Below are 22534 nucleotides of genomic sequence, written 5' to 3'. Positions count from 1 at the left end.
ATAAGGCAGCTTCATATCTTTATATTAACTAACTGCTCACTTTTGTGTTTAATTATGTAGAGAAGCCAAATCTTTTGACAGGACTCTCAAAGACCACATGGAAAAATGCATAGTTCTATTTATATTGTGTATCTTTGTCATAATTTTGAACAGGCTTCTGAATTCCTCCATCCCTCCATCCCTTCTGAATCCCTCCATCCCTGGAGGGTATGGTTCCATCCCCAAATCACTCACTGTAGCCTCAACTGAACAATTTCTTTAAATCTTTTTTGCTCTCAGCAGACTACCTTAAACTTGCATTGTGTTGCTAATAGTTGGTGGTTTCTCTGGCTGTGACCAGCGTTTTCCTCTGCTTCCCATTCTGTAGAGCAAGACAAGAAAGGGAACCTGCTGCAGTGTGAATTCTGTGGGAAATACAGCCCCGCCAATCAATTCCGCGGTTCTAAGAGATTCTGTTCTGTAACATGTGCCAAGAGGTAATGGCGGTGGGGGGGCATCCTTGAGATTCAAGGGGCGTCAGATCCTTAAACTAGAATTTAAACAGGCTGTTCTGATACTGTCACCAAGGTACATTGCAATATGTGCTGATTTTGGAAATGAAACAAGGTTGTAGAAGAAGCCCTGAAGCTGGTTGTGTGTGTGTCCATCCATCTCTTGTTGGGACTTCCTCTTTTCCTAGCATGACTGTCTTTTCCAGTGACTCTTGTCTTCTCATAATGTGACCAAAATACAATAGCTTCAGTTTAATCATTTTAGCTTCTAGGGTCAGTTCAGGCTTGATTTGATCTACAACCCACTGATTTGTTCTTTTGGCAGTCCATGGTATCCGTAACACTCTCCTCCAACACCACATTTCAAAGGAATCTACTTTCTTCCTATCAGCTTTCTTCATTGTCCAGCTCTCACACCCATACATAGCAATAGGGAATACTACAGCATGAATTAACTTGATCTTGCTGGCCAGGGACACATCCTTACACTTCAGAATCTTTTCTAGTTCCTTCATGGCTGCCCTTCCCAGTCTCAGATCTCCTTCTGATGTCTTGGCTGCAGCCTCCCTTGGATGGTATTACTGTTTGCTTTTATGTTCGGAATGCTTCATTACAATATCTGAATGTGGTAGAAAAGTGGTCCGTTAGGCCAGATGGGACTTCTTTCTATGATGGATGGGTGGGCCTGGGCCAAATGGATGTGGTCTTTGTGCAGATATGTGGAGTTTTAGTGCCCCACACGTCAGACCATCTTGCTGAGAAAGGATGAAAGTTTCAAAGGGTTTTTGCAAAGGTTTTTTGCACTGGGCCAGACTGGATTCCCCCTTCGTCTTCCAGGTACAACGTGGGATGCAGCCACCAGCTCCGTTTGCAAAGGAAGAAGATGAAGGAGATCCAGGAAGCCAGCTATGCCCGTCGACGGCGTGGGCCCCGGCGCAGCAGCTCGGAGATCGCCCGCGCCAAGATCCAGGGCAAGCGCCATCGGGTGAGGATGCCAGCTGTTTTGTGCCTATGCCAGTGAAGTAGGAGGGGGGGAGCGTGCTACCATAGTTCCAACCCTTTCTGCACCAAAGTGGACTTGATTTAAGACCAGCTGTTTTGTGCTATGCCAGTGAAGTAGGGGGGGGGGGAGCGTGCTACCATAGTTCCAACCCTTTCTGCACCAAAGTGGATTTGATTTAAGAACAGGCAGTCAAAATGATGCTGGTGATCGCTGAGCTAAATAAAAAGATCTCATTGTGTGATGCAGCTACAAAAAAAGGCTAATGCGATCTTGGGGTGCATCAACAGAGGCATAACATCCAGATCGCCAGATGTCATAGTTGGTCAGGCCGCACCTGAAGCATTGTGTGCAGTTTTGGAGGCCTCACTTCAAAAAAGATGTGGGCAGAATCGAGCGGGTGTGGAGGAGAGCGACGAGGATGATCGGGGGCCTGGAGACCAAGTCCTACGAGGAAAGGCTGAGGGAGCTGGGAATGTTCAGTCTAGAGTTGGGAGATGAAAGGGCTGTCACTTAGAGGAGGGCGGGGAGCTGTTCCCTGATTCTAAGAAAAAGGCTCTCTGCTGAGATGTCCATTTCAGCTATTGGGCATGCTTAAATATGTTGAAATGAATGTCTGTGTACCAAATGCTCTAAGATTGTGACTAGAATGTCTCAATGTTGCTGCCTTCAGGACATAGACTAAGAGCTGTTCCTGTTGGCAGCAGAGGACAGGACTTGCAATAATGGGTTTAAATTGTGGACAGAAAAGTACCAGCTGGACATTAGGAAAAAACATATTTTTACAGTAAGAGTAAAAAGGTAAAGGTCCCCTGTGCAAGCACCGGGTCATTCCTGACCCATGGGGTGACATCACATCCCGACGTTCACTAGGCAGACTTTGTTTGTGGGGTGGTTTGCCAGTGCCTTCCCCAGTCATCTTCCCTTTACCCCCAGCAAGCTGGGTACTCATTTTACCGACCTCTGAAGGATGGAAGGTTGAGTCAACCTTGAGCCGGCTACCTGAAACTGACTCCTGTTGGGATCGAACTCAGGTCGTGAGCAGAGCTTTAGACTACAGTACTGCAGCTTACCACTCTGTGCCACGGGGCTCTTAGAGTAAAACAGTGGAATCAGCTGCCTAGGGAGGTGGTGAGCTCCCCCCTCACTGGCAGTCTTTAAGCAGAGGCCAGACAAGCACTTGTCAGACATGCTCTAGGCCAGCAGTTCCCAAACATCTCCTAGTGCTCTGTAAAGAGATTGGAAATAAAAATACTACTTTCAAGGAAGGGAAGCCCCCCTTCAGGGAGCCCATTCCACAGAGCCATGATGGGAAAGGCTTGGGCTCTGGACGATGCTGGCAGGCCACCCACCAGATGGCTCCCTGATGACCGCAGTTGGTGCACAGGGGGCATGTGAGATGTATCCCTAAAAACTCATTCAGGAGGGTAGACTGCTGTAATGAATTCCTCTGTGGGGGGTGGGGGGTGGGAGGGGCTCCCTTTTGACCAGAGGCTTCCAGTGGCCCAAAACAACAATTCCTGATGGGGGTGGGATTGTCTAAGCAGTTACTTCTGACTTCCAGCGTACATAGTGGTTACTACGTGAAATTAAATCAAGAGTTTCTGTCTAGACATTAGATAGAACTTTCTAACTGAGTGGTTCCTCAGCTTAACAGGCTTCCTGGGGAGGTGGTGGGCTCTCCTTCCCTGGAGGTTTTGAAGCAGAGGCTAGATGGCCATCTGTCAGCAATGCTGATTCTATGACCTTAGGCGGATCACAAGAGGGGAGGGCACCTTGGCCATCTTCTGGGCATGGAGGTGTGGGGGGGAGGTAGTTGTGAATTTCCTGCACTGTTCAGGGGGTTGGACTAGATGACCCTGGTGGTCCATTCCAACTCTATTTTACTTTCCATCATTCCAAGTGTGAGTCAGGGTGGTGGTTTAGCTGGTGTCCTGTTTGGTGTCCCTTTTTTTGTCCTGAGCGTTTTCTCCTCTCGCTTCCTTTCTGGATTTTGCAGGGCCAAGAAGACTCCAGCCGAGGGTCTGACAACTCCAGCTACGACGAAGCGCTGTCCCCCACATCTCCGGGGCCCCTCTCCGTCAGAGCCGTTCATGGAGAACGAGACCTGACCGGTTCAAACATGATTCCGCCAACCACCGACCTCCACGGCATCAACCCGGTCTTCCTCTCCAGCAACCCCAGCCGCTGGAGCGTAGAGGAAGTGTACGAGTTCATTGCCTCCTTACAAGGTAAGGCTGTGGCCACTCCCTCTAACCACCACACCACCAGCATGGTGTAGTGGTTAGGAGCGGTGGACTCTGAACTGGAGAACCGGGCTTGATTCCCCACTCCTCCACATGCAGCCTGCTGGGTGACCTTGGGCTAGCCACTGTTCTCTCAGAACTCTCAGCCCCACCTACCTCACAAGGGGTCTGTTGGGAGGGAAAGGGAAGGCAATTGCAAGCTGCTTTGAGACTCCTTAAAGATAGAGAAAAGCGGGGTATAAAAACCAACTCTTCTTCAGAGCCAATGTGGTGTGGTGTTAAGAGCTGTGGACTCTAATCGGGAGAACTGGGTTGGTTTCCCCTCTCCTCCACATGACCAGCGGACTCTAATCTGGTGAAGGGTTGGTTTCTCCACTCCTGCATGAAGCCTGCTGGGCGACCTTGGGTTAGTCACGGTTCTCTCCGAACTCTCTCAGCCCCACCTACCTCACAAGATGCCTGTTGTGGGGAGAGGAAGGGAAGGCAATTGTAAGCCGGTCTGAGTCTCCTTGAAAGGTAGAGAAAATCAGGGTATAAAAACCAACTCTTTGTTGTCGTCTTAACTTTAGCAGAGGGAAGAGTAAAGATGCATTCTTTGGATGGAGAGAATTTATGTCTGTAAGGGGGGGTGCTCCTGTGGGATTGAGTAAGGTAGAGGGTGGTAAGGCTGGAGTGGGCTTGGATAGGACCACCTCTGCGTTAATCGCTACAGGAGCGGAGGGCTGAGGCAGCACACCGATTCACAACTACACCGTACTGGCTAAGTGCGTCCGACTCGTGGCATCCTTTCCTCGAACGGGATGACAGTGTCGGCTCGATGGCCTTTCCCAACGCGTTCCGTTTCCCCATTTTCTAACAGAGCGGTTCCTCAGTGGTACAGGCTTCCTCTGGAGGTGGTGGGCTCTCCTTCCCTGGAGGTTTTTAAGCAGAGGCTAGATAGCCATCTGTCAGCAACGCTGATTCTATGACCTTAGGCAGATCATGAGAGGGGAAGGTATCTTGGCTATCTTCTGGGCATGGAGTAGGGGCCACTGGGTGTGTGTGTGTGGGGGGGAGGTAGTTGTGAGTTTCCTGCATTGTGCAGGGGGTTGGACTAGATGACCCTGGTGGTCCCTTCCAACTCTGTGATTCTATGAACCCTGCAGGCTGCCAGGAGATCGCAGAGGAGTTCCGTTCCCAGGAGATTGACGGCCAGGCTTTGCTCCTGCTGAAGGAGGAGCACCTCATGAGCGCCATGAACATCAAGCTGGGCCCGGCCCTCAAGATCTGTGCCAAGATCAACGTCCTCAAAGAGACCTAATGGCATGCACGCGTGGCCCCCTCTCCGAGCTCTTGACACGGAACGGAGGACAACGGACCTCTCTCGTAAGCCTGTGTCAGTGCTGAAAAGGGGAAGGACATCTTCCTTGAAGACCTTGTGCTGCTTGGAGATTCTCTGGCCTCCGAACTGCTCCTGAGGGGTAAAACGTGGCCGTGAAGAGAGCATTTTCCTGCAGTCGTCTCTGGGGGGGCTCCTGAGGGGAAGCGTCCAGGAGGGACGGCCTCCCCTCTTCTCAGAGCAGGGCTGCGTCAAGTCCTCCTTTCTCCTTGGTACTGTTAAGAGTCCCAGGGAGGGAGCGGTAAATGCTGGGATGTCGGTCACGCTTTTGTCTTATCGAAGGAGGGAAGCTGGCAGCGCGGGGAGAACTCCAAAAACGTTGGATCGCCACCTTTTTCCCCCCTCGGCTGCAAATCTCCCGTTCATGGTGTTGAATGGAGACCACCCATAGGCCTCCCATCTAAGACTCTAGTTGTGGGGAGGAGGGAATGTTGCAGATTAAAGATTGGGGTTTTGCTAGTGCCTGGTAGGAGCCTTCCTCAGACAACCTGAGCACGTCCAGCTTCGTGGCATCAAGGGGTATGTATGTGTGGACGCCTTTTTAAAAATAAAAAGGTCTTTAGTACCACACCTATCTTCTGGGGTTAGGATCTGCCCTTTAAGATCCAAAGGAAAACACAAGCGTGCTGAGGCGCCGGGTGTTTTTTTGTCTAGCATTTTACATTTTCCTTTTTCAGTTTTGTATCTTGTAATCCCCCCCCCCCCAAGAGAGCATAAGGAGACAAAGCTTCCACAAGCAGGTTTGTATCCTCTGATCAGAGGCCTGTTTTTATTTTTGTTTCACAGAAATATTCCCTCAGTAAAAAAGAATGCTTCAAAAAATAAATAAGCCGCTAGTCCTCATTCTGTCGAAACGTTACCTAAAGCTAGTGCAGGTCTCTCAGCTGTCACTCGAAATAAGCTTACATATATGAACACATGAAGCTGCCTTATACTGAGTCAGACCCTCGGTCCATCCAAGTCAGTATTGTCTACTCAGACTGGCAGTGGCTTTCCAGGGTCTCAGGCAGGGGTCTCTCACATCACCTACTTGCCTAGTCCCTTTAACTAGAGATGCCGGGGATTGAACCTGGGACCTTCTGAATGCCAAGCAGAGACTCTACCACTGAGCCACAGCCCCTCTCCATGGCTCTCCAGGGTCTCAGGCAGAGGTCTTTCACATCACCTACTTGCCTAATCTCTTTAACCAAAGACTGAACCTGGGACCTTCTGCATGCCAAGAAGATGCTCTACCACTGAGCCACGGCCCCTCTCCCAAGGGAGGGTTTACAGCACCCTTGACTTTCGCTTACTTCAGAAAGCGCTCTGAAATGGATGCGCGGCTCGGCCAGGACAGTTACAGCTTCGCAGGGCCCCGGCAGCCTGTACAGCTCTGCCAAAGATGGCACCTTTCACTTTTTGTTTTGAATCAAATAACGTGGACAGGTGTGCCCATGATTGTCGCCGTAATCTATGTGCATTGAGCCCTGTGGCGCAGAGTGGTAAGCTGCAGTAAAAGGTAAAGGCAGTCCCCTGCGCAAGTACCGGGTCATTCCTGACCTATGGGGTGATGTCACATCCTGACATTTACTAGGCAGACTATGTTTCCGGGGTGGTTTGCCATTGCCTTCCCCAGCCATCTTCCCTTTACCCCCAGCAAGCTGGGTGCTCATTTTACCGACCTTGGAAGGATGGAAGGCTGAGTCGACCTTGAGCTGGCTACCTGAAACCGACTTCCGTTGGGATCGAACTCTGGTCATGAGCAGAGTTTGGACTGCGGCACTGCAGCTTACCACTGTGCACCACGGGGCTCCTAAGCTGCCGTACTGCCGTCAACAGCTGTGTTCACAGCCTGCGTTCAATCCCGACGGAAGCCAGTTTCAGGTAGCCCAGTCTGCCTAGTAAACGTTGGGATGTGACGTCACCCCATGGGTCAGTAATGACCCGGTGCTTGCACAGGGGACTACTTTCACCTTTTAAATCTATGTGAGAGAGAATAAAGAACGGCACGGCAGGGAACTGGCAGAGGTTACAGACACTTGCCAAGTTTCCCGGCTGAAGGTATGGGGCATTCTGGTGGTGGAAAGTGCTGTCAAGTCGCAGCCGATTTACGGCAACCCCGTAGGGTTTTTTCAGGGCAAGATACTAACAGAAGTGGTTTGCCGTTACCTGCCTTTGCATAGCAACCCTGGACTCCTTTGGTGGGCTCCCATCCATGTACTAACCAGCGCTGACCCTGCTTAGCTGCTGAGATCTGAGGAGGCTAGTCTGATCCGTCTGGGTCAGAGCATGGGTTAATTCTGTTAAGTACTTAAGACGTGATATAACACGTGCCAGCTCTCTAGAATAAAGAGGTGGATTAGCATCGCTGTCATTAGGAAGTAAACGGTAGTGTTATCAGACTAACATCTGCTAATACTGTAACTTCAAATGACCATCCATTAGTTCTCGCAATTGGTTTAACACAAAGGTGACTTTATCCACTGCAAAAATTTTCCTTGTCTTACCAGCTCTATAGAATTTCACCTACTTTTATGGCAAAGACAAATATTTATTTTTTACAGCGACGGAAGTAATTAGAGAGCCAGCGTGGTGTAGTGGTTAATAGCAGTGGTTTGGAGTGGTGGAGTCTGATCTGGAGAACCGGGTTTGATTCCCCCCTCCTCCACATGAGCTGCGGAGGGTAATCTGGTAAATCGAGTTGGTTTCCCCACTACTCCACACGAAGCCAGCTGGCTGACCTTCTAGTCACAGCTCTCTCAACCCCACCTACCTCACAGGGTGTCTGTTGTGGGGAGGGGAAGGGAAGGTGATTGTAAGCCGGTTGTAGTCTCCCTTAAGTGGTAGAGAAAGTCGGCATATAAAAACCAACTCTTCTCATTACAGGAGCAAATGCCATAATCCTTTTTGCAAAGCAACAATCAGTAGTTGAATATGTTGTTTCTAGTATTTTTTTAAATATTGGGCCAAAGGCAATCCTCCAGAAAATGAACGGGGTCTTCTGTTTTTACAGGACAGCCCTTGCAAATTCTCTTGGACTTTGTGCTTGCAAAACAGAATATTAAACTGTAGCCCATTTCTACGAGTAGGTGGGATAATCATTTAGGTGACAGCAGTGTTACTTAACACCCCCCTGCAGGTGTGCCTTAACCTATTCCCCTCAGAAACCAAAGGCAGAAATTAGTGCTTTTAATCCTGACACTAGATCACTGGGACGAGATTCAACCCAATGGGTTGAAATAAATCAAAAGGAGTTTCTTTCTAGACATTAGGAAGAACTTTCTAACAGTCAGAGCGGTTCCTAGGTGGAACAGGCTTCCTCGGGAGGTGGTGGGCTCTCCTTCCCTGGAGGTTTTAAAGCAGAGTCTAGATGGCCATCTGTCAGCAATGCTGATTCTATGGCCTTAGGCAGATGATGAGAGGGAGGGCACCTTGGCCATCTGGGCATGGAGTAGGGGTCACTGGAGGTTTGGAGGGGAGGTAGTTGTGAATTTCCTGCATTGTGCAGAGAGTTGGACTAGATGACCCTGGCTGTCCCTTCCAACTCTATGATTCCAGTGGTGTGCGCTGCATTGGGGGGATTGGCTCATACGTGAGAGGTTAAATGCCACACGTGAACTGGTATTGTGGCGTCGGCAACAGGGAAGCTCTAGGGAGGACAGAAACACGTCCTGCCAGACAGCCGAAGACCTTCTCGAACACAAAGGCCTTCTAATGGATCTCCTCGCTTCCTGCTGTCTAACACGAACAACGCTGCTGCTCCCAAAGGATGTTCTACACCTACACAGTAAGGACAATTCGCATCTCTGTGTTCTCCCCCTTCTGTTCCGCAGGCCAGAAATAAAGAAACGGTACTATTAGCCTCAATGGCGAAACAGGCTCGGGCTTTGTTCTCCCGGGATTGTATTAATCAGTAACTCCCAATTCCTTTCTCCCTTAGAAGCTGTTTGATCCATTGATCTTGAGCAGCATAGTTGAGCAGCCAGCGTGGTGTAGTGGTTAAGAGTGGTGGAGTCTGACCTGGAGAACCGGGTTCGATTCCCCCACTCCTCCACGTGAGAGGCGGAGGCTAATCTGGTGAACTGGATTTGCTTCCCCACTCCGACATGTGAAGTCAGCTGGGTGATCATGGGGAAGTCACAGCTCTCTCAGCCCCACCCACCTCCCAGGGTGTCTGTTGTGGGTAGGGGAAGGGAAGGTGATAGTAAGCTGGTTTGAGTCGCCCTTCAGTGGCAGAGGAAGTCGACATATAAAAGCCAGCTCTTCTCAATCAATTATTTGGGGCGTATAAGGACTGAAACTTTTTTGCTACTGCCAGAGTAGCCTTCGGATCCCTATCACTTAATAGGAAAGGCATTATATCAGACACAGAGGCATTAGATTTGTCTATTAAAAGGGAGATATAGATCGTAATCTAAGATCCTCCTAGAAACGACATTCCAAGAGCACGAGCTAGTGAGTTGATGGAGCCGGAAGAGCATGAACAAGTCCTTTTCAAGTATGGTAGGTTCAAAAATCTACCTTGCATAACCATAGAAGGGTTAGCATTTAATCCAGCTAGAAAGAAGGCTCTAGAGCAGGGGTCCTCAAACTACAGCCCGCGGGCCGGATCCAGCCCCTCAGGGTCCTGAACCCGGCCCCTCAGGCCGGGCCCAAAACCAGCGCCACGCCTCCCCACCCCTTCCCCTCCGTCAAGCCTCCTCCCTCCGCCTAGTCCCGAGTGCGCCTACTCAGGAGTAAACCGCATTGACTCCCGGTAGAGCTTAGCCCGCCGCCTCCTGTCCGGAGTTGCTCCTGTCTAAGTCGAATTCGGCCAATTATGCACGGGAGGTTTTGCCTTGGATTTGCCGCTCTCTAGAGGCACATTTTCCCCATCTTGCATTCTCAAAACTCTGCATGGGGGGGGGGGGGGTTATTGTTGAGCTTTGAGCATTCAGATGGGGAAAATGTGCCTCTAGAGAGGGGTAAATCCAAGGCAAAACCTCCCGTGCGTAAATGGCCAAAAATAAGCCCCCATGCAGAGTTTTGAGAATTCAGATAGGGGAAATGTGCATCTAGAGAGCAGCAAATCCAAGGCAAAACCTTCCACGCATAAACATTCCCCCCCATCTGAATTCTCAAAAACTCTGCATAGGGGCTTGTTTTTGACTTTTGAGGATTTGGCTGGGGAAAATGTGCATCTAGAGAGCAGCTCTACGATCGCACTGAGATAGAATTTTTAAAAAAATAAATAAGCCCCATATAGCAGCATGCCCAGGAAGCCGACCTCCTGCAAGACTAGTGACCCGCCCTGCAGCCCTCTCCTTTAAACTGACCTTTCCCACTTCCCCTCCTAAATTTACCTCTTTTTTTATCCTTATTTTCCCTCTCCTTTTTTAAATCGGTCCTAATTTTACCTCTCTTCCCCACCCCCCGTCCTCCTCGCTGAAAACTGCACAGCATCTTTTGCAGAAAGCCTAAGTGGGGGGACTGAGCCTAAGCAGGCAGCTGGCCCCTTCCCTGGGCATTGGTAGTGTGCCCGACGAGAGGTAAGGATATGTGGCACAGGGTGGCCAGTTGCCCACTTTTCTTCTGTAGGAAAAGAATAGCTGGTTTCTCTTTGCTGGGTGACATCAGTGGGGTTTTGTAGTCAGATGACGACCGTGAGAGATTTTGTGTGCCCTTTCAGTTCCAGCGGTTCCTGTAACAGTGCAATCCTGGCGCTATAAAACCTAGCCAGAGCAAAATACTAACTATATCTTTGTTATGCTGCAGAGGTGAGCATGGTGTAGGGGAAACCTTCACCTTTAATAGTATAAATGCCTGTTAATTAAAGAGCTTGTGTGTGTGCCTGCTAGTGAGTGGGCTTGTGTGTGTTTGCTAGTGAGTGAGCTTGTGCATTACTGCTGAGAAGTATGTGCAGTGTGAATAGGAATTTGTTCATATTTTTTTCAAACTATAGTCCAGCCCCCAACAGTGTTTGAGGAACAGTGAACTGGCCCCGTTTAAAAAGTCTGAGGACCCCTGCTCTAGAGAGACGAGGGATTGTCAAGGAATAGGTATAGGCAGGCAAACCACATGGTGGTGGTATTCCAAAAAACCGAGATGAACAAATGCGACGAGCATGAAAAGGTATGCTAACAACTCCCAATTCCAGGTTCTTTCGATTGACTTCCATACACACCAGCCTCAGGGCTTTCAAGCCATTTTTATTTTAAAGTTTTTGTACAAAGTTTTCCCAAACACCACCATTAAAAAAAAGGTGACCACCGCACAGTGACTCGTGTTTTTCCCCCGAAGCCAAGAAGCTTGACCATCACGACCGCTGGGTTGGCTCTCCCACCCTTCCGGTTTTAGTCACCAACGTCCAGGTCCGTCCTTCTTGCCCGGGTGGTAGAGCAGCGACCGGAGAGGAAGTATGCGAGATCCCCGCACCAAAGGAGGGTTGCTGCTGCCAGCCAATTTGGGCCCCCTTGGACTCGATGTGAACCGCATCGTCTTGGCTATGGTGGCGCCGAGACGCATTCTGGCTTCCCTCCAGTCGGGTTACAGCACGCCGCTGCCACCACCCCCAAGTAAAAGGAAGCCAACCAAACAACGCGAGCAGATGTTGCTTGCACCATCCCACCCCAAAACAAATGCAGGCACAATTTAGACTTGACATCTCAGCTTAAGAGCACGGAACAGGAACGGCTGAGACCAACTGTCAGCGCACAATAAATTTCTCAGCCATTGTAAACAAAACAGTGGTAGAAACTCACCTCTCCTGGCAGTTCTACGCCTTCAGTTAACATTTCCTAGGAGGATGAGTTGGCTTTAAGCAACCAGAAAAGACTGCTGAGTTCCTTTAATGGTTGGGGGGAGGAGGCACCTCCGGCTCCCCCTTTCATTTAAGTATTACCCATCCTCCTGCTGACCAAAGCGACCCCAATTTATGTCGGACAGCATCTCCTTACTATGCGCTTCGGTCTCTGCCACGATCACATTTACGATTAAAGCTGAATGACCCGTCTTACTAATAAATCTTTCAGAGAGAATGGATTGATCCAACGGGGAATCAGTGCCCAAACCATAACCGTTTTAAGGAAGGAACGCTCGCCTCTTAACCCTTTCTAAAATAACGTGTTCCCCTTTGACCTCCTTAATAAAATAAAGCACAGTGCGAGCGGAGCATCCTTTGTCCAGTGGCCACAAAAACCCACCTCTGAAGACTAGGCTTTGGTTAAAAAAGCGGAAAAAAAAGATTCTTCACATTGTCTGGCTACTGTACCTCCCAGGAGAGCTTGAAAACGCTGACGAGAGAGGGCTCCCTGAAGTTACGCCGGAAAAGTACAAACAAGCTTTGCTTATGCCATTGCTATACAGATCAGGAAAAAAAATTACAGCTGAATCATTCAAAGTAGAAATCCAGTGTTTTGTAGAACGAGACCTATAGAAAAATGGGCAGAATCATGTCTTAGCAGCTCTCCCCAAACTCCTGTCCACCAGGGTTACTTCCTTCCGCATTCAGGGCTGTCTTCTGTTCCTCTATGAAGGTGAAACCCATTGCTCTAATCAGACTTCCAAGGATTTTCCCTGTGGTGAAGAGGAATCTCAACCTCAGGAAGCAGGGAAGCGTTTTGCTGCTGTGAGTTCTGGTCAGAATCCCTTTAACTCTACAGCTCTTCATTCGTGTCAGGTCCCCCTGCCTCCACGGAGGATCCATTCAGATGAGGAGGGAGAGGGGAGAAAAAACAACAGGGCAGCCATAGTGAAAGCAAGCAGCTCAAGAGGTGAGAGGCAGAGATTAGGGGCAAGAGAAGTGGCTGGGTTAACACCTGCTTATGTGAAACACCGAGGGGAGGAGACTGAGAAAAGCAAATCACATGGGTAGCAAGTGGTCGTCCCGCTCTTCAGGTTCCTCGCTGAGCTGGTCGTCCCCGACGCCACGGTACGCAGTGGGCACATTACGAGGCTTTGATCGGCACACAAAGTCACAGCCGTCCTGCAAACACGGGAGAACGTCAATTCAAAACAGGTCAAAAGAAGTATTTCTTCACACAATGCATAGTTAAAGTGTGGAACTCTCTGCCCCAGGATGTGGTGATGGCTGCCAACTTGGAAGGCGTTCATGGAGGAGAGGGGTATCCATGGCTACAAGTCAATATGAATATTAGTCATGATGCCCACCTATTCTCTCCAGTATCAGAGGAGCAAGGCCATTATATTAGGTGCTGTGGAACCCAGGCAGGAGAATGCTGCTGCAGTCACCTTGTTTGTGTGCTTCCTGGAGGCACCCGGTTGGCCACTGTGTGAACAGACTGCTGGACTTGATGGGCCTTGGTCTGATCCAGCATGGCCTTTCTTACATTCTTATGATGCACACCTGTTCCCTCCGGTACCAGAGGAGCATGCCTATTCTATTAGGTGCTCTGGAAGCCAGCTGGGTGACCTTGGGCTAGTCACAGCTCTCTCAGCCCCACCTACCTCAAAAGGAGGGAAGGTGATTATAAGCTGGTCTGAGTCTCCCTTAAGTGGCAGAGAAAGTTGGCATATAAAAACCAACTCTTCTTATTCTACTATGACACATTGTATAACAATTACAGGAGATTTGTTTGGTACTTATTTTGCAGTTGATAGCCGTTCTATGTTGAATTTTCATGAGTAAATTTTGAACAAGCTGCCATCTTGTGACTGGTGTCACCAGCCCAGCCTCCATTTCGAGACCGAGTAGCTCCCAAAGCTCTTGACCAAACCCCACCCTCCCCTGCTGTCACGCCACGGGGATGTCTCTGTTTTCACGACTTACGGCCACCAGGTTGCCCATGTCTTGCCAGAAAGCAAAATGGGGAAACTGCTCCATGCCTTTTGCGCCCACCACCAGGCGCTGGTAGAGGAAACCCCCAATGATGTATACGGCGACCAGCGATGCGAACCTGCAAGGAAACGTCAACAGAGCAATGCGGCAGGTGACTGGGAAACAGCCCAGCTGTTTGAAGGTGGTGCGTACAGACAGGGGATCGGATGGCCAATTAAAGCTACACAAAACAGCCCCTGATGCTGTGGGTGGGGGGGACGACCCAAAGACCCTTTGTTGAGAGAAGTCAAAGCTTCATGGCTGCAGAGAAAACTCTGAATACACACAGAGGCACTTTCACACATGCTGAATAATGCACTTTCAATGCACTTTAATGATCGTTCGGGACCCAAATTCGTTTGTTTTATATATGCTTTATACACATAGCCTGAATGTAACTTTAAAACAGGGGTGGGGAACCTTTTTTCTGCCAAGGGCCATTTGGATATTTATAACATCATCCGTGGACCATACAAAATTATCAACTTAGAAATTAGCCTGCTATATTTGGTCAAACATTTAGCCAAGAGGCACGACCGGAAATGGCTCCGAGTGTCTGCCACGTAGAGCGACTTGCTTTTGAGCTTTGCCGTCCCCAGCTGGGCCCAAGATATTCAGGCAGGGCAGCATCCTTCTGAGCTAGAGATCTGCCAGAACCCATGAAGGGCCAGACCAAATGATTTTGCGGGCCTTATATGGCCCCCGGGCCGGAGGTTCCCCACCCCTGCTTTAAACAGTATTTTAAATAATTTTGTGTACATTGCACCATCAGAAAGCAAAGGTGTTACTATCTCACCAGAATACCTATATCAGCTGTTAAACAAGAGCAACAACCAAGACACTAGCAATGGCTGTATTTCATTTTTTTAGGCGAGAGGAAACATTGAAAGCCAGCAGAATGGATCTGCCTGCATGCCGGCTCGAAGGGTTCAGTTTTCAGATCAGTCCAGACATGGGATGTCCAGAGAAGGGATCCTCTACCTGTATTATAATTTGAGTCGACCTTTCTTAGAAAGCGACCACTTTATTTCTTCGGATCTCCTCATGTCAAAAGTAAGCCAATCTCATGGTGTACCAAGTAATTAATACTGATTCCGTTTACCAACAAGTCAGACAGAATCATAGAGTTGGAAGGGACCACCAGGGTCTGGTAAACTTGATTCAAAAATTAAGGACTTTCTAAAATCTGCAGACTTTCAGGAATATTGCAGAGCATTTTAAAATTCAAGTAAGGATCCATTTCAACATATACGATAAGTTTATCAAAAAATTTTATCTTTGTTTTAATTAACCCTGTCACAAATATAGTCAAGATAAACCCAGAAAACCATGTAAGTATATCAAACCTTAGTTCGATTCTGATTGCATTAGACAGAAAAAGAAACTCACCTCTTTATATCATCAGTGCATAAATTTGGAATCAAACAGAAGGATGGAATACCAGTTGTTATTATTGAACCAAAATCTGGCCCTCGTAACAATTGAATCTGACACCCCTGCTGTACACTGTGTTTCATTTTTTTTTAGGTGAGAGGAAACACTGAAAGCCGGCAGCATGGATCTGCATGCCGGCTCGAAGGGTCCAGTTTTCTTTTCCGTTATCCCTTGATCCATTGATCTTGAGCAGCATATATCTAAAGTTTGAGGGATATAAGGACTGAAACAAATCTTGCCACTGACAATGTATCCTTGGGATCCCTGTCACTTAGTAAAAAAGGCACTATGTCAGACACAGAGTCATTAGATTTATATGTTAAAAGGGGAGAGATACAATGTGATCTAAGTTCCTCATAAAAGTGGCTTTCCAAGAGGGCATGAGCTAATGAATCAATAGAGCCAGAAGAGCAAGGACAGGTCCTGTCTGGGCATGGTATATTCAAAATTCTGCCCTGAATAACCATAGAGGGGTTAGCATTAAGACTAGCTAAACAGAAGGCTCTAGAACAGTGGTTCCCAACCTTTTTTTGACCAGGGACCACTAGGACTTTTTTGTTCAGTGCAGGGACCCCAAGGTTCAAAATAAAAATTCAGAGAATTTGAAAAATAAACTTTAATCATAACTGTTAGTTAAACATTAAACTTAGAATACTATTTGAATATATTTGTTATAATAGATAACTTTTAATTGAAAATCAGTGTGATTTTTGAGCTTGTATCCTTTTTACAAGCTGGGCAATTCTGGGGCTAATACTGTTGCTCAGAGCTACACGTACAGAGCTACACGGGCTACTTTCATTAATATGGAAATGCATTTCTTTTTAAGCTGCAAGATTTTTTGGACACTTGATGCCTCTTGTTTGTATCCTCTTCACCGCATACCAGGTTTTTACAACATTAACACCTTTTACCACACAACTGGAAAAAAGGGTTTCCACAACCTTTTAATGTACTTTTTTGTTTTGTTTTATGAGCGGCTGCAACCAACGCCGCCCTTCGATTAAAAAAAATAAAGAGTCTTTTCTTATTGTCTGCCATAAACACGATTCCCAAGTACAAATCCCTACGGGGTGGGGGGGGGGAGATATGCATGCCCTACCATGCAACAGTTTGAAACAGAGGAGGAGGAGGAGGAGAAGGGGAGAGGCGGCGCTCCTGCCCCGGGAGGCTGACGCACTCACAGTGCCTCCCACCGAAAGGAGCCCGGGAGCTGGGGTAGGACCTGGGGGTGCATTTTTGCTCTGATGGGGCGGCCGCCCTCCCCCTTCGCCCCCTGCCCCGCTCAACAGGCGGCAGGTCGCTCACCAGAGCGCCCGGACACCCAGAAGCAACTCACCATGCGCGCCCGGGGCGCCGCCGCCACCCGCATGCTGCTCGCCGCCGACCCGCCAACCGGGCGTCAGACTCCGCCACTGTCTTTTGGCGCTCACGCAACGCGCACCGGCAGCGCCCGGATCCCCTCTGCTCCCTTCCTTCCCTCCTTCACATGCTCGCTCCGCGCGCGGAATCACGCTATCAACTCGCACCCACGTAAATATTATTTTATTATGGGTTTACTTTATAACTGTTTCGCAGACCCCTGGTTTAGTTCTCGCGGACCCCTGGTGGTCCGTGGACCACCGGTTGGGAACCAGTGCTCTAAAAAGACAAGGAATGGTCAAATAATAAGTATAAGCAGGCAAACCACGTGGTGATGGTGGTGGGTCTGGTTTTTGGATCAGTCTAGATGTGGGATGTCCTGGTAAGGGATACTCCACTTGTATTATAATCTGGATCGACCTTGCCCAAACGTGCCTTGTGTGCAAACGGTCAACAGGGACTGGAACTCAGGAAGGGAAGAGGCCGAAAAGCTGCGAGGGGGGGGGAGGGGGGTCAACTCACGTGATCAGCAAGATGGAGCCCACGCTGAGGTGCGAGTCCAAGGGAGGGCAGGCCACGCTGCTCTCCAGCTCAAAAAGGTAGAAACATTCCTCTTCCTTCTCCCGCTCCTCCACCAGCATGGTGAGTTCTCCCTGCATTGAGAGAAGAGCAGCCTTACAGGAGCGTTCAGTCTTAACGTGACAGACCGGAGTAGATGTCTTCGGCCGTGCCCAGAGTTCTTCTCTGGCCACCATTTCCCGCCTCTTCTCCCGGGCCAGAACAACCACCGGCCTGTAGAGCCAGCATGGTATTGCAGTCAATGGCGGTGGACTCTGAACTGGACAACCATGTTTGATTCCTCACTCCTCCACATGAGCGGTGGAGGCTAATCTGGTGAACTGGGCTGGTTTCCCCACTCCTACACACAAAGCGTGCTGGGTGACCTTGGGCCAGTCACGGTTCTCTCTGAGCTCTCTCAGAACTCTTTCAGCCCCACCTACCTCTGTTGTTTTTTGCAGAGAAAGGAAGCGAAAGAGATTGCAAGCAAGTTTGATTCTATAATTATTCTACAGCACACCGGTGCATTATTATCATTTGTTATATTATTATCAATATCCTGCCCTCGTAACATTCGAGGTCGACACCCCTGGGCTAACCTGTCTGAAAAGTCTCTGGGTTTGTACTTTCTTCCTCAGTATCTACTCATAAGAACACAAGAACATAAGAAAAGCCCTGCTGGATCAGACCATGGCCCAGCAAGTCCAGCAGTCTGTTCCCGCAGTGGTCAACCAGGTGCCTCCAGGAAGCCCACAAACAAGAATGACTGCAGCAGCATTGTCCTGCCTGTCTTCCACAGCACCTAAATATAATGGGCATGTTGCAGTGATCCTGGAGAGAATAGAGATGCATCATGACTAACATCTATTTTAAGTAGTAGCCATGGATGGCCCTCTCCTCCATGAACATGTCCACTCCCCTCTTCAAGCCTTCCAAGTTGGCAGCCAGCACCACGTCCTGGGGCAGGGAGTGCCACAGTTTAACTAGGTGTTGTGTGAAGCAATTTAACTACGCATTGCCTGAAGAAATACTCACTGTCAGTATCTTCCGGTTGCAGGTGATCATGACCATGGATTTCCTCTTCTCACCCCCGCAGTGGTTGCCGTAGTTGTCCCCCCCTTTATAGGTCAGCATGATCCAGTCGGCTGCCGGGACAGAAACACAGGAGTTGCCAGTGAGGCGCAGGTGGGCTTGCGGAAGGACAAAGAGAGGCTGTTGGGGAATGAGGACGCCTTACTTCCGCTCGTAATGTGCGTCTCGTTGATGCGTCCCACCACAGTGGTCTTTCTTGTTACCCCATCGATCTGCACCAGGCCGGAATTGGTCCCGCCTTCGGGGATTTCACGACACACTTGGAAAATGTACAAGTATTTTTCCTGATTTCTTTGAACGGTTACTTTACCACTGCAAGACATTGGGAAGAGAGAGAAGAGCTGCACAAATGGTTATGGTTCCCCCACCCCACCCACAAAAAAAATCACGAGACCAAGCTTCATGTTTTTGCCACCAAGCCTATTTAAGGGGTCTGGAGACCAAGTCCTATGAGGAAAGGTTGAAGGAGCTGGGTATGTTTAGCCTGAAGAGGAGAAGACTGAGAGGGGATAGGATAACCATCTTCAAGTACTTCAGGGGTGGGGAACCTTTTTTCCGCCAAGGGCCATTTGGATATTTATAACATCATTCGCGGCCCATACAAAATTATCAATTTAAAAATTAGCCGACCAAGCCCCAAGCAGGCAGCTGCCCCAAATGACACTGCCCACCCCACACATGGGCAAGCAGGCAGGCATCCAACCGGTGGCACACTCGCCCATCTGGTGGCACAGGATGGTCTGCTGCACCAGCCGGGCGTACCCATCCAACCACACGCCGGAGTTGCTCCTGTTCTGCATGGTTGGGGCCGGTCCTACAGCCGGCTCCTGCTACCTCTGCCTGCAGGAATGAAATGAGGACACACTGGCTAAGAACTGCCCCTCCCCCGTGCATTCTGGCCCTGCCCCCTTTAACCCCTCCATTGTCGCCGCTTCTGCCCCCAGCCCACTTGTAGTACAGAGGGAATACATTTCTCCATGGCTGGGGTGGGAAAGGGTTAACACAATTTCTTGGGCGATCCTAGCAGCTCCATAGCTAATGACTCTTTTCTGCCAGGGGGGAGAAAGGTTCCTTTTCTGGGCAAAACAAACTCACATCTGCCTTGAATAGAGGCTATTCCTGTCCGTGGGAGAGGGCGGATTGCCAGTTTTAGATCCTTCTGAGCTAGAGATCTGCTAGGACCCACAAAGGGCCAGACCAAATGCTTTTCCTTAAACGGCCCCCGGGCCTGATGTTCCCCACCCCTGAAGTACTTGAAGGGCTGTCATAGAGAGGAGGGTGCCAAGTTGTTTTCTGTTGCCCCAGAAGGTTGGACGAGAACCAACAGGTTGCAATTAAATCAAAAAAGTTTCCATCTAGACATTAGGAAGAATTTTCTAACAGTTAGAGCGGTTCCTCAGTGGAACAGGCATCCTTGGAGGTGGTGGTAAGCTCTCGTTGCTTGGAGATTTTTAGGCAGAAGCTAGATGGCCATCTGTCAGCAATGCTGATTCTATGACCTTAGGCAGAAGATGAGAGGGAGGACATCTTGGCCATCTTCTGGGCATGCAGTAGGGGGTCACTGGGGGTGTGTGGGAGGGAGGTAGTTGTGAATTAACTGCATTGTGCAGGGGGTTGGACTAGATGACCCTGGTGGTCCCTTCCAACTCTATGATTCTATTTTGCATCGAATCAGCCAGGCCCTTAAAATGAACGGCTCAAAACCAACACTTGATCTGAGACCACTCATACCAGGTGGTTAGCCACAGCCGTCGTACCTGTAATTGAAAATCGGCTCCAACCTCTGCAGCAGGGCAATTTCCCTCTTGGATTCCTTTTCTTTGTCCCCCAGTAGATCACACTCATTTGCACCCGTCGCGGCAGCGGTCATGAGGGCTAGCAGCACAGCAGGGAGGCACGAGTGAGCCAGGGACATCCTACCGCCCAGGAACATTCTAGTTCAGGAAAAGGGAGGCAAGAGGTTAATGTCGTGTAGTGGTTAAGAGCGGTGGTTTGGATCGGTGGACTCTGATCTGGAGAACCGGGTTCACCTGAGCGGCGGACTCTAATCTGGCGAACTGGATTTGTTTCCCCACTCCTACACATGAATCCGGCTGAGTGATCTTGGGCTAGTCACAGCTCTCTCAGCCCCACCTACCTCCCAGGGTGTCTGTTGTGGGGAGGGGAAGGGAAGGTGATGGTAATCCAGTTTGAGTCCCCCTTAAGTATTAGAGAAAGTCGCCATATAAAAACCAACTCTTCTTCTTCCTAAAATGTGTAACACAGATCCCAGAGATCACTAGATCGTTAATGTCCAGGCCTGCAATAAATCAGTATTATTATTTTATTAGATTTGTAACCCGCTCTCTTCCTGGCCGTAATCGAGCTCAGAGCGGCTAACAGTCATAAAGATATTCGAAAGACAGAAATATTGAAAGCGCTCCTAAGTAACAGCCCCACAGTTTTGTATAAGGTAGAAACAACCAAGGGGACAGGAACATTAATAGTCCAATGTAAACCACCTCCCTGAACTATTTGGCCCTGGAAGGGAACGGACTCACTGCTTGAAGAGTGGACGGGGAAGAAGAGTTGGTTTTTATATGCCGACTTTCTCTACCACTTAAGGGAGAATCAAACTGGCTTACCATCACCTTCCCTTCCTCTCCCCACAACAGACACCCTGTGAGGTAGGTGGGGCTGAGACAGCTCAAAGAGAGCTGTGATTGGCTTCGTGTGTAGGAATGGGGAAACAAATCCAGTTCACCAGATTAGCGTCCACCGCTCATGTGGAGGAGTGGGGAATCAAACCCGGTTCTCCAGATGAGACTTCACTGCTCCAAACCACCGCTCTTAACCACTACACCATGCTGGCTTGGAACTGAACCTGCAATATCTCAGAGGTATGGCTGTAATTCACAGCTGTTAAGTTGCACAATATAACAAGAGAGTTAATGTGGTCGTTTTCTTGTTTAGTACAAGAGGAAAATAGAAAGTGAAGATTTCTTCAGACAAAAGAGAAGCCAGTAGCTGAGCCAGGTAGTGATTTGTTAGAAGTAGTTTTACAACGTAACGAAGGAACCATGAACAAGAATGGAAATCTCAGCTTTCTTCCCTTTCAGGCTTCGTTCCTCAGATGTGACAGGCCCCGCCTCAACCAAAGCTCCGTGCCAAACAGGTTAAACAAGAAGCTGTTAAAAGGAGACTCTCTTCTGCAGAACGCACAGCTCCTGTGCAGGAGCCAGCAGGAAAAGCAAACTGTGCATGTCACAGACCCACAACCTCGCCTGCAACAACTGCCTTGCTTGCAGGAAAACATTTTCCTCCTGCTGGAATTAACAAAGAACCATAATAACACAAGTTAAAACCAGCTGGGTCAGGCCAAGACCCATTGAATCCAGCAGTCTGTTCCCACAGCGGTCAACCAGGTGCCTCTAGGAAGCCCCCAAACAAGACGACTGCAGCAGCATTATCCTGCCTGTGTTCCACAGCACCTAAGCTAATAGGCATGCTCCTCTGATACTGGGGAGAATAGGTGTGCACCATGACTAGTATCCATTTTGACTAGTAGACATGGATAGCCCTGTCCTCCATGAACATGTCCACTCCCCTCTTCAAGCCTTAAATTCACTGAGGGCCAAGAGAAACCACTATTCATCCCATGCATTTAGGACATAAGAATGTAAGAAAGGCCACGCTGGATCAGACCAAGGCCCATCAAGTCCAGCAGTCTGTTCACACAGTGGCCAACCAAGTGCCTCTAGGAAGCCCTCAAGCAAGACGACTGCAGCAGCATTCCCCCGCCTGTGTTCCACAGCACCTAATATCATAGACCTGCTCCTCTGATCATGGAGAGAATAGGCGTGCATCATAAGAACATAAGTAAAGCCCTGTTGGATCAGACCAAGGCCCATTGAGTCCAGCAGTCTCTTCACAGAGGTTGACAACTTCTAAACTATGGGTGTTTTGAAGCGACTCCACCGGCAGCCCAAACACATTCACTGCTAGGGTGGACTCTAATCTGGAGAACCAGGTTGGTTTCCCCCGCTCTTCCAAGAGATTGAAATGCTTAAAAGACTTAAAAACAGGCTTCCAGTTTGCAAAAGCATTCCTGTCTGCTCTAAATGAATCATCACTTCTGAGATTACCTTCCTTTCTCAAATGCGGAAGTTGACTGCCACGGAAAATTACTAAAAGAGAACG

At 49.1% G+C, this 22534-nt stretch overlaps 2 protein-coding genes across 3 annotated transcripts in view; one reads left to right on the top strand and one right to left on the bottom strand.

Annotated features, from left to right (window-relative positions):
* PHC1 (polyhomeotic homolog 1) overlaps nucleotides 1-5044 on the top strand; it is a 32696-nt gene extending 27652 nt beyond the window's left edge. Inside the window, exons 12-15 of the mRNA XM_056848123.1 lie at nucleotides 368-476; nucleotides 1329-1476; nucleotides 3491-3722; nucleotides 4883-5044. Coding sequence (XP_056704101.1) covers nucleotides 368-476; nucleotides 1329-1476; nucleotides 3491-3722; nucleotides 4883-5037 — 644 coding nt within the window. The 3' untranslated portion in view covers nucleotides 5038-5044. The remainder of the gene's footprint in view (nucleotides 1-367; nucleotides 477-1328; nucleotides 1477-3490; nucleotides 3723-4882) is intronic.
* A 7884-nt stretch (nucleotides 5045-12928) lies between these two features.
* M6PR (mannose-6-phosphate receptor, cation dependent) lies at nucleotides 12929-20288 on the bottom strand. 2 transcript variants are annotated; one of them, XM_056848740.1, is made up of 6 exons: nucleotides 20113-20288; nucleotides 18501-18667; nucleotides 18299-18408; nucleotides 17228-17358; nucleotides 13862-13988; nucleotides 12929-13057 (listed from the first exon to the last, which is right to left on the bottom strand). In XM_056848740.1, exons 1-6 carry the CDS (start codon nucleotides 20286-20288, stop codon nucleotides 12935-12937), a joined length of 834 nt encoding a protein of 277 aa, XP_056704718.1. In that variant the 3' UTR covers nucleotides 12929-12934. The 2 variants fall into 2 exon arrangements, with proteins under 2 accessions (XP_056704718.1, XP_056704720.1); XM_056848742.1 differs by having other exon boundaries at nucleotides 17228-17354; nucleotides 18295-18408; nucleotides 20113-20270.
* Nucleotides 20289-22534: the final 2246 nt, after the last annotated feature.

The sequence above is a fragment of the Euleptes europaea genome, chromosome 4 (genome assembly GCF_029931775.1).
Source record: "Euleptes europaea isolate rEulEur1 chromosome 4, rEulEur1.hap1, whole genome shotgun sequence".
Lineage (NCBI taxonomy): Eukaryota > Metazoa > Chordata > Lepidosauria > Squamata > Sphaerodactylidae > Euleptes > Euleptes europaea.
Note: the sequence above shows the minus strand (reverse complement) of the source record. Positions and strands in the feature narration are given on the sequence as shown.